Raw genomic sequence first — 15,121 nt, forward strand, 5'->3', positions numbered from 1 at the left:
TGTTCTTCCACATACTGTCTTTGATTTGTCATTAAACAAAAGACACCTTCCCTAAAGCAAGACCCCTTGGTTCTTAACTCATTTTCCCCTTCTTGAGCTCTCTGGATCTCTTCTTTCTCTTCTTCTAGACTTCTCTTTCCTTCCAAAGTAAAAATTCCTAACCTGTTTTGTCATTTTCCTGGTCTGCAGCTTTTTCCACCCATTATCAAGAGGAGCATAATAAAAGAATCTAGAGCCAAACAGGCAGAGGTTGAACTGAGTATTTTTTAGACATTGTGAGAGAAGAAAGGTTGGACATAAGTATATATTTTTTTTCATTCCTGTTGCATACCTTCACACTATAAGAATTGTGATCATGACACTCCTTTTAAAGGACTTGGTGAACATGTTCATATTTATTTTTCCATTGGCTTAAAAAAAAAAAAAGATTTCCAGAAATTTAGTTATGAGAACATGTCAGAGTTTTATTTCCGTCTTACTGCCAGGGAGGAGAATGAACCAGGCCAATTCAGAGTGGTTAGATAAGCAGGAAAAGAATACCTGGTTAAAGACCTTCAGACGCCAGGCAGCCAGCTGAGCAGGTAGATGACTAGGTTCCCAGAAGAGTTTTCTTAAACTTGTTAAAGTTCATCCAAAATGTATTAAGCTCTTTACCAGGACTGTTCATTTCTTCCCAGGAGTTCATAAAAATTCTATGCAAAAAGTTCTGTTCTAAACAGTACTGGGGACATGTTTTTCTTTACGCCATATTTTCTCATACAGCCAAACCTATTTCTGTAAGTCTTTAAGGACTAGGCTTTATCTTTGCCATCCAATCAAGTCTTTGACTTCAACCTTCAGTGACTTCTGCTTCTCTTAAATTTTTTTTGTAATTTATACAAGCATTTCCACAAAATTGGAACTTGAAATAGTACACTAGACACAGTAAATTTATAAGATTTCAGTGTACAGAAAATGTATAAACAACGGAAAGAATGACTTTCTTTTCCACACTGCTATCTGAAATTAATATGGGAATTATAATAAATATAGCTTCTATGCTGTTTCTGTGTGATTTTGTTCATCTATAATATAGAGATTCAACTTGATAGCATCTGTTCCCCTCAGTTCTGAGATGCTGCAATTTAATTAAAAAATTTGTTCACCTTTCTAAAATTGGAGGGGTCTTTTTTGGGGAAGTGATTTATATGATTTACCATTTATGTACCTAAAGCCAACAAACAAATGCTTTAGAATATGGGAGTACCTGATCACTCATTCCTCCTCTACTTCAACAGTTGAAAAACAGATCTAGAGAACCAATGAGAATGAAAACTTTGACTTTATTAAGGATAAAACGAGATGAGAATGCATGGGTGCAACCTGCATATTAAATGGCACTCCAGGGCACCTGGGTGGCTCAGTTGGTTAAGCATCCAACTCTTGATTTCAGCTCAGGTCATGATCTCAGGGTCATGAGATCAAGCCCCACGCTGGGCTCCACACTCAGCCTGGTCTGCTTGAGATTTTCTCTACTCTCCCTCTGCCCCTCCCTCTGCTCATGCACATTCTCTCTCTAAAATAAACAAACTTTTAAAATAAATAAATAATAAATGGCACTTCCTACTTTATCCTCTCTCAGAATACTCCCCAGCAGATCTGGGCCAGTTCACACACATCCCTTCATAGGCTGAGAAGTTGGAGCAGAGACTTGTATAATCTGTAGTGTTGTTCTGTTTCTGGATGCAGCCAAGTTCTGTCAATACCACTGCTTTATCTATGAGATAGCATCTGGGTGGGGGTAGAGAAAGGGGCAGAAGTTTTTCCTCAGCATGAAATTGATGTTGGAAACTTCCTCTTTCATAGGTCACAGTGATAGTGGAAGGAGGAGAATTTCCTCTTGCAAAGGGAGTTTGTGAATTGGTGCTACTTTTCCTTTCTTAGCCTTTGTAATTTTGCAGAAACATCCAGAATCATTGACTGCATAGGTTTGTTTTTTTTTTTTAAAGATTTTATTTATTTATTTGACAGAGAGTGAGACAGCGAGAGAGGGAACACAAGCAGGGGGAGTGGGAGAGGGAGAAGCAGGCTTTCCGCCAAACAGGGAGCCCGATGCGGGGCTCGATCCCAGGACCCTGGGATCATGACCTGAGCCGAAGGCAGACGCTTAACGACTGAGCCACCCAAGCGCCCCGACTGCATAGGTTTTTATAGTCGGAACTTCCTTACATATGAAGCAACTCTAGAATTTAATCATCTGAAGTCTCAGAAGATTTCAAATGTAGAAATTTCTGTAATTTCATCCTTTGGTTAATTTTCTCTCTGCCTATTGCTATCTTAATCCACCTCAAAGTAAAGCCTTAGGAAGGTAAGAGCATCCATACAAGTTGACTCTTCTATGTTTTAAATCACTGATACTTAGAGGACTTTTTTAAAACCACGAATGGATAGAGCTATCTCCTCCTTCTCTTCTGGCTTGCTGAATTACTGCATACACAGTACCAAACCAAATGGAGAAATCCTTAAGGTACAAGTGAAGGCTGACAAGAATGTAAAGCATAGGCTTTTATGTGATACCTTTGAAAAGCAGCAAATGTTCATATCATGTATTTTAGCATGATACGCCATCTTAAATATTCATTAATGGTTTCTTCTCTTGACCACATAACTGATTGACACTTTGGGGCGCCTGGGTGGCTCAGTCAGTTAAGCATCTGCCTTCGGCTCAGGTCATGACCCCAGGGTCCTGGGATCGAGCCCTGTGTTGGGCTTCCTGCTCAGTGGGGAGTCTACTTCTCCCTCTCCCTCTGCCACTCCTGCTTGTGCTCTCTCTCTCTGTCAAATAAATAAAATCTTAAAAAAAATAGATTTATAGTTCAAAAACTGGAAATAAAATTTGAATTAAGCTGTTTCTCTGTTGGTAAGATACAAATTTCCAAAGGTAGATGAATTATAGCTATCAGTCAGATAATTTTCTGTATCTTAAAGGTTCAGAGTCCAATCAGGAAAAACAGACACCAGTATAGTAATTTCAAACAGAGGGACTTTAATAGAGGAATTTATTACAAGGATGTTAGAAGGACTAGAAAAGCAAAAGAAGGGAATATGAGGTCAAAAGATTAATAGATTCAGAAAAACACTTACTCTCTGGACTGGAGGGAGCAAAAGAGAAAACAGTATTACTGAGTCCGGATCACTGTTAACTTGAAAACTAGATTTATATTTAGCTTCTTTCTCTTTTTTCTGTGGTCTCATTTTCTTGCAATAAATAAGGTTTCTCCTTTCTTTACATAGTAGTAGCATCTGAAATTTAGAAACCATTAAACCTGTTTTCTTGTGGTACCAAACTATATCCAGAGAGACAGGCAGGATAGTTTGTAAAAGGAAATGAGAGAGACTTAAGGTTGGGATTGGGCTTAATGGTTGGTTAGGACCTGGGTAGGAAGCAGCTTTGGACAACATCAGTTTGTAAGGTTTAAGGATAGGCAATACTAGGAGTCATAAGATTAATTAATCTAGTGTAAGGGCTGAACTCAGTGGATTTTGAGAGTGGTTGGAGTCAGATAGGTGAGGTTTGTGATGGTCCTTGCCCTTTAGAGCATTATTGTTTAACTGGTATATCACTCAGCAATTACATTCAACTATAAGTAAGAGACTTAATAGGGGCTTAAACATGCAAGGATTTATTCCCTCATATATACATGGCCCAGAGTTGGGCAGTTCAGAGCTAGTATGGTGTCTCCATGCATCAAGTACCCAGGTTCATACCTTTCTATTGCACCACCTTCAGGAATTGACTTCAGTCTCATGCTGACCTTGCACTTGCAGTTGGGACAAACCAGGTAGAACAAAAGGTCTCTTGTGGCTGAGTCAACTCTCCTTTTAGAAAATCTTCCAAGAGATTCCACACTTTTCTTTAAATCTTAATAGAAAGGATTCTGTGTTTAAACCTAGATGGAGAAATTTGTCTTTTTGTAGGATGGCAATCAAATTTCTACTTTTTTATTTTTTGGCTTTCTTTTGCATAAAATATTTTGTTGACTTTTTATTTCATCTATTGGTGAATTGCCTATATTTTTAATATTAGTAGTTTATAATATATATCTTGACTCTTCATGGACTACCTTTAAGTGATATTATACCATTTCACATATATAAGAACATTACAGCAGTATGCTTCCACTTTACATGTTATGAACCTTGTGTATTAGTGTTCTTTAGAGAAATGGAATGCCATGTGTTAAGGTTCTTCTTTATATATATCCTATATGTAAGAGATTTATTATAAGGAAGTGGCTGTCATGAATTTGGAGACTGAGAAGTCTGAAGCTCTGCAATCAGCAAGCTGGAGACCCAGGAGAGCTGATAGTCCATGTCCAGTTCAAGTCCCAAGGCTGTGAAATAGGAAAGCTGATAGTGTAATTTCCAGTCCAAGTCCAAAGGAAGGAGAAGACCCATGTCCCATCTCTAAGGCAGGCAGGCAGGCGTAGAAAGAGGGAGAGCGAGAGAGAGTGAGAAAGTTTGACACACAAAAGTAACCATCACATCCCTCCATACATTTTTATTTTTTTCGTTAAACCTTTTATCTGCTAAGAATTTGAGTAACTAGATTTCTTTTTTTTTTAAGATTTTATTTATTTGAGAGAGAGAATGAGAGATAGAGAGCACGAGAGGGAAGAGGGTCGGAGGAAGAAGCAGACTCCCTGCTGAGCGGGGAGCCCGATGTGGGACTTGATCCCGGGACTCCAGGATCATGACCTGAGCCGAAGGCCGTCGCTTAACCAACTGAGCCACCCAGGCACCCGAGTAACTAGATTTCTATCTGCTATTATTTCCTTCTACTGAATGTCCCTTTTTAAAAAAGATTTTATTTATTTATTAGAGCCCATACATGCAAGAGAGCATGAGCAGGGGGGAGGGGCAGAGGGAGAGGGAGAAGCAGACTCCCTGCTGAGCAGGGAGCCCCACGTAGGGCTGATCCCAGGACCATGACCTGACCCAAAGGCAGACAATTAACCGACTGAGCCACCCAGGTGCCCCACTGAATGTTCTTTTAACAATTTTTGTAGTGCTGGCCTGCTGCTGAATTCTTTTACTCTCTGAATGCTTCTAAGACTTTCCTTTGTCTCTGATTTTCCTCAATTTCATGATATGTTTTGGTGTGGTTCTCCTCATGTTCCTTTTGTTTGGGGTTCATTGAACTCTAATGTGTCTGCATTTATAATTTTGTATCAACTTTGGAAAAATTGTAGCCTTTATTCAGCTATTTTTTGTCTGCCTCTTCTCCCTTTCTTCTGAGTCAAACATACATTGCTTGATATTGCTCATATCCCACAACTCAGGCTGTTTTGCAGAGGTTGAGGGATATTTTTTCTCTTTGTATTTCATTTTGTCGAAATTTCTATTATATCTTAAAGTTCACTTACTTTTTTTTTCCTGCAGTTTATAATCTGCTGTCAGGCCCATCTTTTGTGTTTTTCAGTTTAGAAATTGTACTTTTCATCTATAGACGTTTGATTTGGATCTTGAGTTTTTCTTATCATGTTCCTTCTGTCTTCTACTTTCTTTAGTATATTCATAATAGCAGTTGTATCATCCTTGAGTTACAATCCCGTTATCTGACATTTCTGCACTATCTCTGTTGTTTTTTTTCCCTCAGTATAAATTGTATTTTCCTGCTTCTTTGCTTCCTTGGTAACCTTTATTGGACACTAGATTTTGTGATTTTACATTGCTGGATGCTGAATTTTTTGTATTCCTTTAAATATTGTTTGGCTTTAGTCTCGTAGAAAGTTCTTTGGAATTGGCTTGCCCCTTTTAATCTAATCATTGTTAGAGTGAATCTAAAAGAGTCTTTAGTTTAAAACTAGTATCCTTACTATTGAAGCAATACCCTAACGATTCCACGGGATACGCTATCTATTAGGAGGTCTTTCCACTCTGGCTGGCCCAGTGTGATCTTTGAGAATGTTCTACCTATTCCTTTCTGGTATTTCTTTCCTTGGCTACCATAATTTAATCACACACATGCACAAATAGTACTCAGCCAGAAATTTGAGATGACCCCTCGGTAGCTCCCCTCTCTCTGTACTCTGATCTGCCAAGTCTAGCTGTGGACTCACCTCAGCAAGACTGAGGGACGGACTCTGGGTACTTCTTCCAGCTCTGAGACCTGGAAACCCCCGGCTGTGTGGTTAGGCGTTTGTAGCGTTACCTTGTTTGTTTCCTTTCTCATAAGGATCACTATCTTGTGCTGCCTATTGTCCAGTGTCTAGACAGTATCTGCTTAGAATAGTCTGTTCATTTTTCCACTTGAGGCAAGAGGGTAAGCCTGGTCCCTCGTATTCCATTCTGGCCTAAAGAAGCCCTGACCATCGTTCCTCCCTATTACAACATACCTGAGGAATCTAACTGGAGAGGAAGAGGTAAAATGTATGATTTGAAAGTTTGTCACATATCTTTCCCCATCCTAACCTGTTGAAATAATTCAAAACGCTGAGGGTCACCTGGCTGTCTCAGCCACAGAGCACGTGACTCTTGATCTCAGGGTTATGAGTTCAAGCCCCACGTTGGGCATGGAGCCTACTTTAAAAAAAAATTTTTTTTCAATTAAAAAACCTGACTCCCCAAACTGGACATTATTACGATATATTTGGGTATGTTATAATATTCAAATGTACTTCTTTTGCTTAATCATATAACTAAATCACCTGCCCTGTAAAGCCATTAATTTTAATAAGCCAAAATATTGTATATGCAAGTGATTAACTGATTATCAAATTTGTAGGTAGAATGTTCTGTTAACACTCTGAAAGTAGGAAGCAATTTATAAAAGTAAACCTGCACTTACCATATAACCCAAGAATTCTACTCCTAGGTATTGACCCAAGAGAAATGAAAGCAGATGCCCACACAAAGACTTGAAGTGAATATTTATAGTAGTTTTATTTGTGGTGGCCCTAAACTGGAAACAATCTAAATGTTTATCCACATGGATAAATAGAACACTACTCACCAATTAAAAGAAATACTAATTAAATACTAATTAAAAGAATTACTAATATGCAGAATAACATGGCTGAATTTCAAAAGCATGCTCAGCGAAAGAAGCTAGACACAAAAGAATCTATTTGAAATTCATTAAAAGGCAACCAGGGTAGCTCAGTCAGTTAGGCGTGGACTGTTGGTTTCGGCTCAGGTGGTGATTTTAGGGTCCTAGGCTCCAGCCCCGTGTCAGGCTCCACATTCAGTGGGGAGTCTGCTTGAGGATTTCTCTCCCTCTCCCTCTTCTCCCCCGCCCCCCACTGCTCACTCTGTTTCTCTCTCTAAAATAAATAAATCTTAAAAAAAAATTAAAAGGCAACCAACTAATGTATAGAGATAGAAATCAGAGATGTAATTGCCTAAGGTAGGAAGTGGGTAAGTATTGAGTGCAAAGAGGTCATAAGGACACTTTGTAGAATGATGGAACTGTTCTGTATCTTGATTAATATGTTGGTTGCCCAGGTATATACATTTGTTAAAACTCGTCAAACTGTATTCTTGAAATATGTTCATTCATTTTATTGTATGAAAATTATACCTCAAAAAAAAATTGACTAAAAAAACTAGTAAGTGGGTTTAACAAATAACCTAGAAATATTGGCTGAAATCTAACACATTTAAATAATATAGAAACGTGTACATCGGGGCGCCTGGGTGGCTCAGTTGGTTGAGCGACTGCCTTCGGCTCAGGTCATGGTCCTGGAGTCCCGGGATCGAGTCCCGCATCGGGCTCCCTGCTCAGCGGGGAGTCTGCTTCTCCCTCCGACCCTCTTCCCTCTTGTGCTTTCTCTCATTCTCTCTCTCTCTCAAATAAATAAATAAAATCTTTAAAAAAAAAAGAAACGTGTACATCAGACATATAAATATAGTAACATTTGTATAACAAATACTAGCAACCTGGATTCTGATTCTTTTCGAAAATGCAGAATTCTTTTCAACCTTGTACTTCCTTAAGGTATGAAATGAGAAGGTTAAGATAGAAATTCTTTGTATTTGGCTATAAAAAGGAAGAAGTTTATACATTTAAGTTAGTTTTTTAAAAACTGACTTAAAACTTTTCTCCCCCCCAGAAATCTACCTGCCAAATCTGTGGAAGAAGCTTTACGTCACCGACAAGAATATGATGAAATGGTGGCTGAGGCTAAAAAACGAGGTATAAAATTTAACTCCAATTGGTATATTTAATCTACTGATGTCAGTTAGGAAGCTAACCTGTTGGTTAATTTCAGCAGGAAGGTAGATGCTGAAAGTTTGTTTAAGTTCATCTTTAAGATGATGCTGATTTCTTATTTTTCTAACTAAATCTGTTGTTAAAAACAAAATGTCAGGGATGCCTGGGTGGCTAAGTCGGTTGAGTATCTGTCTGCCTTCAGCTCAGGTCATGATCCCAGGGTCCTGGGATCAAGTCCCACATCGGGCTCCTTGCTCAGCGGGGAGCCTGCTTCTTTGCCTCTGCCTGCCGCTCCCCCTGCTTGTACTTATGTGCTCTCTCTCTCACTCTCTCTCTGACAAATAAAAACCTTTATAAAAAAATGTCATACTTTTTCTACAAGTACTTTTACAAAACTAATAGGAGAAAGGCAGCAGACTATCTAAGAGGATTCTTGTAATTGCAGTCATAAACCTTGGACTATTATTTTAACTTATGAATGGACATGATATGAATTTATTTCATGAAATTCACTTTTACAGTTTTTAAACTTTTAATATTTTATAATTTATTAATTTTAACACTTTAAGGTAACTTCCTGTATGACTCTGAGAATATGATTTGAAATTAGAATTTGCTTTTGTGACTTAATGGAGTCTCTGTAGAATCCCAGTTGTGTCATTTCGGCAGGCACATATTTGTATTTACTGGTATATAAATATGCACATTTATTTATTTGTTCTCTCCTCCAACCAAAAAGTATAACGTAAGTATAATTTAACAGTATTTATTTTACTAAGTACTGTTAGTTCAGGATACATTTTCAGAAAATATTACACAGCTGTATATATTTGATTTAACTTAGTGGAATACTATCATAGTATAGATTTCTATTTTGTGGCACTATTTTGGAAATAATTTTTTAATGTTATTAGAAACCTATAAGGGCAGTTATATCTTTCTGAAAGCCCTAATCATTTAAACATTGATTGAGTTTATTTTACTGTCTAGAATTTGAAATATTCCTGACATACCCAACAAATTTTAATTGTCTCTGAATTTTGACTTTATTAGTTGATTAATGTTTAAGATCATTATTGATAAATACATGATCCTAACAACATGTATGGTAGAAATAACATTAAATTGGGAAATTAGAAGGTAATAAGTTTACATCAAAGAACAAAACATACAGCATGATCTGATTAGTAAAAGAAACAAACATGGGAAAAATAAAACGAGATGAAATTGGAGAGGAAGACAAACTGTAAGAGACTCTTAAATCATAGGAAACAAACTGAGGGTTGCTGGAGGGGATGAGGGTGGGAGGATGGGGTAACTGGGTGCTGGGTGTTATATAAGACTGATGAATCACTGAACTCTGCCTCTGAAACTAATAATACACTATATGTTAATTAATTGAATTTAAATTAAAAAGAACCCCCCCAAAAAGAAGGTAATAGCTTAATCTTCTTTGACACTACTTGGATATGATTCTGTAAATAAACCTAATGTTAGTTTCCTCAAGTCTGAAGTGCAGAGGTCAGGTTGACTAGATTTCGTCTAAAATCTTTTTTGGTTTAGTTCATTATTATTTTTTTTAACACTTTTTTGTTTTAAAAGCAGTGGAACTCTCTACAGAGAAACCTTATATAGGGGCATCTGAGTGGCTCAGTTGGTTGAGCTTCTGACTCTTGGTTTTGGCTCGGATCATGATCTCATGAGTTGTGGGACTGAATTTCAGTCAGGCTCTGTGCTCAGTGGGGAGTCTGCTTGAGAACCTCAGTCAGGGTCTGTGTTCAGTGGGGAGTCTGCTTGAGATTCTCTCCCTCTCCGTCTGCCCTTCCCCCAACCCCTGCTCACTCTCTCTCTCACAAAATAGATCTTTAAAAAAAAAAAAAAGAAACTTTATATAGAGTCTGAATACATACGACAAATAAAAGAAAGAGGAGCTGCTTACTTGGCCTCCTGCTTGCCCCTTAAAATGATTTCTGAGGCATTTGTGAAACACAATTAGTAAACATTTTGGCTAGCTGACTCCGAAGTCCTCACTGAGTCTAAAATTATAACTATAAACAAACATATATATAAAGCATTATATATAATTATATATTTATATTAATGTGTTAATATATGCTATGATCTATAGTATGTAATAAATGTATTAATATGACATGTTCTATATCATTATATATGATGATAATATATAACATAATTCTATATTTATCATATATAATTATTTTATGTACTTATCTGTTCTCTTTTTGAGGCATCTCTTATTTCAAAATTGTGACTTCTGATTTTCTGTTATGTATAATTATATACTATGTAATAAAATATATATAAATATGTATATATTTATCACTTTTGTTTTTGAGGCATCTCTTGTTTCCGAATTGTGACATCTGATTTTTAGAGGAGTATTGTGTATGTTTGTATGTTAGGGTTTTTTTAAGTTTCAATCTAACGAGTAAAGTGAGACATCGTAGTAGAAAGGGTTAACTATAATAGTGCCATTGGCAAAATTATCTTTTAATGTCATTTCATGTCATTTTTTAAAAAGATTCATTTATTTATTTTAGAGAGCGTGAGCAGGATGAGGGGCAAAGGGAGAGGGAGAGAATCTCAAGCAAACTCCCCCCACTGCGCACAGAGCCCAGTGAGGGGCTCAGTCTCATGACCCTGAGATCATGACTTAAGCAGAAACCAAAAGTTGGATGCTTAACCAGCTGAGCCACCCAGACACCCCTAATATCATTTTTAATGCCTCTTTTTTAGACTTAGGTAGAAGGAGAAGGGCATATGATCTTTTTTGTATTGAAATAATTTTTGCTTGTTTAAAACAGAAATTAAAGAAGCCTATAAAAGGAAAAAAATAATGAAAGAACGATTTAAACAAGAAGAAAATATTGCAAGTGCAATGGTAATTTGGATCAATGAAATACTGCCCAACTGGGAAGTAATGTAAGTAAGCAGACTTTTCCTGAATTCCAGTCTGTCTCCAAAGATCTCATGTTTCTAATCCTCTATTTTTATTACTTCCAACATGTATCTTATGCTTCGGCTAAATGATACTGTTAATCAGTGTCTGAAAAATTTCGTGATTATTTCTGTGCCTTTAATTTTATAAATCCCTCAATCTCCAATACCTCCCTTCCTCACCAGCCTCTGTGCCTGTCAGAGTCTTACCTGTCCTTTGATGATACCCATCTGAAGTGCTAGTTGATCCATGAAATGTTAATTTCCTCGGTTACCATATTAATTCTGACATATCCTCTGTCACAAGATGCACTATTGATGTAATAGCAGGTTTTTGCAAAGAAAATATTAAATATGTACATTCATTGTAAGATGCATTTATTAAATGTTAAAGATTTTTAGTATGTTTTCTCATAATCATAACTATGCTATATATGATCTTTCCCTTCTGTAACGTCCCATTATAGTTTGAGACTCAAGTACTTCTTGCTTTACTTTGCCTTTTATTTTCTGATAATGTTTTTGTACATGCCTTATCTTCCCTCTACACTGGAGGGTAGGAGGGAGATGTATTCTGCAGTGCCTAGTGTAGGATATGCATAGGAAATTTGTTGAATATTGGTACAATGTGACAGCAAATTAGGCTCTTTACATAAGTAATCACATTTGATTCTTACAGCCTTTACTCCCACTTATAGAGAAGCTCAAGGTCAGAAAGGTTAAATGATTTGCCCAAGGTTATACAATTAATGAATAGTTAAACCAGATTTGAACTCAGGTCTCTCTGACTCTAAAGCCTACACTTTTCAGCAGACTACACTGCCTCTCAAAGACAAGGGCCTTACCCATAGTAAATACCTTGTGGTTTTCTTTTTGGTACTGAGTTGACAACAGATTTTTATGTTCCTTTTATCCTGATTTTTGTGATTGTCCACATATTTCTGATTCTCTCATTGTGCCCTATAAGTGGCAGTTGTAGAAGGCAGCTCCCTTTAAATTACTATTGTCCTCCTTTAGGGTGCTGTGTGTTCTTTAGGTTTCTGTTGCCTACAAACATGAACCCCACAGAAAGAATGCATCATATACTTAACCATGTTCTTAAAAATCATTCAGTCACTTGGCCACAGACTGGGTAAACCATCATGCAACTAGTGTTTTTGGTATAAAAAGTAACTCTCTCCTTTTTTTCTCCCCCTTTAATTCTAGGCGTAGTACGAGAAGAGTTCGAGAATTGTGGTGGCAGGGATTGCCCCCTAGTGTTCGTGGGAAAGTTTGGAGTCTAGCTGTAGGAAATGAACTAAATATCACTCCTGGTTTGTATTCTATATTCAGTTACTCCCACACGTACGAATAGCCATCTCCAGAGTTACAAAGCAGATTAGTAGATTGGCCATTTAAAAAGACATTACCATATATAATGTCATTTTAAGAGCATGCTTCATTCCTACTCCCTCTAAAACCTGGTATGATTTAATGAGTAAGCTATTACATAAATAAGATTTATGGGCTTTCCTTTAGTTGACAACCATCAGTAGTATTATTGACATCCAGATATCTTCACTGCAGGTAACTTCTGGGATTCTAGGTAGCAGTGGATGTATAAGTATATAAAGTATATACAAGGAAAAATAAAATAGTCTAATTGTGGAAAGATTTCCCCTCTATTCAAAAAAACATAAATATTGGTGGAAGGCCAGAAGTTTCTTTTCCTACATCCCTTTTAGATTTTTTTAATTTGAAAATTTCAAATTTAAAAAATAGAAAAAGAAGAAGACTCTCAACTGTTTTATTTTCTTATGCTTTTTAAAAACCTTAAAAGATAGAAGTAAAATGTAAAGTAGTTTTGATACAGTAAAAAAAGTTAGATAAAATTAAGGTAATATGTGATAGAGGAAAATATAAAGTAGTTAATAATAAAAAGTGCTAAATAGGTCTGAGTGATAATGACAGTGCTAGACAGTGGTACCACAGGAAGACTTAGGAACTCTGGTATAATAATGGGTATAGATTGTTGCTGTTACTTAAAAAACGTTATTTACATACTGATTTTTTAAAAGTCAAGCAATAGTAGGGTACAAATTGTATGTTTCTTCCACTCTTCTACCCAAACTCCTGCTTTTGATCCTACTACAACTACAGGTTAGCAGTTTAGTGTTTTTTATGCACATAAAAAAAAAGTGTGCATCAACATATGATATGTTTAAGGCTTCTCTTTCTTTTCTTTTTCCCCCAAAAAAGAATGTATGCCATAAGCTTATTCCATGGCTTATTTTTTTCACACTATAATCTGCCATGAACATCCTTCCTTGTCACTACATACAAATGTACATTATGCATACCATAGCTGCACTGTATTCCACAGTTTGGCTGTACTATAATTTATTTAATCATTTTCTGAGTGGTAGCCAAATCAATGATATATATGTTAAAAGAACATCCGGGTACTGTTTTTTACCTCTCAAAAGTGATTAAAATAAATGAGAATTACCCACATAGGGTCTGACTGATAATAATATAGAAATATTTATCAAAGGCCTCAAAAAATCATCTTTGACCTATTTATTCTAGTTCTAAGAATAAGAAAATTATCAGGATTGGGTACAAAAGCTTTTTTACAAGGATGCCCATTATAGCAAATCAGCATTATATATATAACTGGACAGAATTATAACAAAAATCTAAATATTTATCTTTAGTCTTAAAAGTGATGCCAACTTTGAATGGCATGGTTATGATTTTTTTTTTAAAGATTTACTTAAGAGAGAGAAAGTGAGAGAGCATGAGCAGGGGGAGGGGCAGAGGCAGAGGGAGAGGAAGATAAGCAGACTCCCTGCTGAGTGAGAAGCCCGATGTGGGGTTCAATCCCAGGACCCTGAGATTATGACCTGAGCCAAAATCAGTAGGCACTTAACCAGCTGAGTCACCCAGGTACCCCTATGAATGATTTTTAACATTGATTTTCACAAGTATCCCATAACGAACATGTTACTTTAACCAGACTTTTTTTTTTTTTTAATTTTAAAAATATAATTTAAAGGAAGAATTAAGTGGGGTACCTGGCTGGCTCAGTCAATAGAGCATGCAACTCTTGATCTTGGGATTGTAAGTTCAAGCCACATGTTGGGGGTAGGAGTTTACTTTATAAAAAAATAAATAAATGAAGGAAGAATTAAGAGTTTTTAATTTAGCTTAGAAAAGGCTGGAGTCTAACCTAACCTAACCGTTCCCTCCAAATAAAACAAAGGTTTGTTTTGCCCTCTGTGCTTGAAACTAATTAAAAGGAAATATTTTTACATTATAGTCAGAACTCTCAGATAAAATCCTTGACATTAAGGATTGTTGGACATACTGTAATTGTTTAAAGTCTTAGGAATCGGTTTTACATACAGATGAGGTGATAAAATATTGAGGGCTATTTGAAATTTGGTTTGTAGTTTTGTTGAAAACTTTGACTTTAGATTGTTAACTGTCCTCATACCTTCTACATTAAAATATTGGTGAAGTTGGTATTAACCTTTTGTGATAGTGTAATCAAAAAGTTCTTTTCCAAGCTCAAAATTTATAAAGTTGGTAACATAACTAGGTCATTTACTTTTGAAAGTAATTTTATATTTTCTCCACTAAACAGTTCTGTATTCAGGAATGGACTAGGTGATCATTCTTTTTTATTAGTGGTAGGAAGGAAGCTAAATTTCAATTGAAGTAAATTTACTTTTTTTAAGGTTTTATTTCTTTTCAAGAGAGAGAAAGTGAATGGGAGGAGGGAAAGAGGGGGAGGCAGAGAAACTCAAGCAGACTCCGCCCTGAGCATGGAACCCAGTGCAGGGCTTGATCTCACAACCCTGAGTGAGATCATGACTTGAGCCAAATTCAAGAGCAACTGACTGAGCCACCCAGGCACCCTGAAGTAAATTTACTTTTGATGACTTTGTTTCCTTTTAATGACTTTTAACAGTTTTTGACTTTTTA

The 15,121-nt window shown here is 36.5% G+C and overlaps 1 protein-coding gene across 4 annotated transcripts in view; it reads left to right on the top strand.

The window, feature by feature from the left end:
* The window catches only part of TBC1D12 (TBC1 domain family member 12), a 97,683-nt gene that overhangs the window by 62,942 nt on the left and 19,620 nt on the right, over positions 1-15,121 (top strand). For all 4 annotated transcript variants that reach the window (XM_027595254.2, XM_027595249.1, XM_027595267.1 and 1 more), the window contains 3 exons: positions 8,094-8,176; positions 11,020-11,137; positions 12,359-12,465. In XM_027595254.2, coding sequence (XP_027451055.1) covers positions 8,094-8,176; positions 11,020-11,137; positions 12,359-12,465 — 308 coding nt within the window. The remainder of the gene's footprint in view (positions 1-8,093; positions 8,177-11,019; positions 11,138-12,358; positions 12,466-15,121) is intronic.

Source organism: Zalophus californianus, chromosome 15 (genome assembly GCF_009762305.2).
Source record: "Zalophus californianus isolate mZalCal1 chromosome 15, mZalCal1.pri.v2, whole genome shotgun sequence".
In the NCBI taxonomy this organism is placed as follows: Eukaryota; Metazoa; Chordata; class Mammalia; order Carnivora; family Otariidae; genus Zalophus; species Zalophus californianus.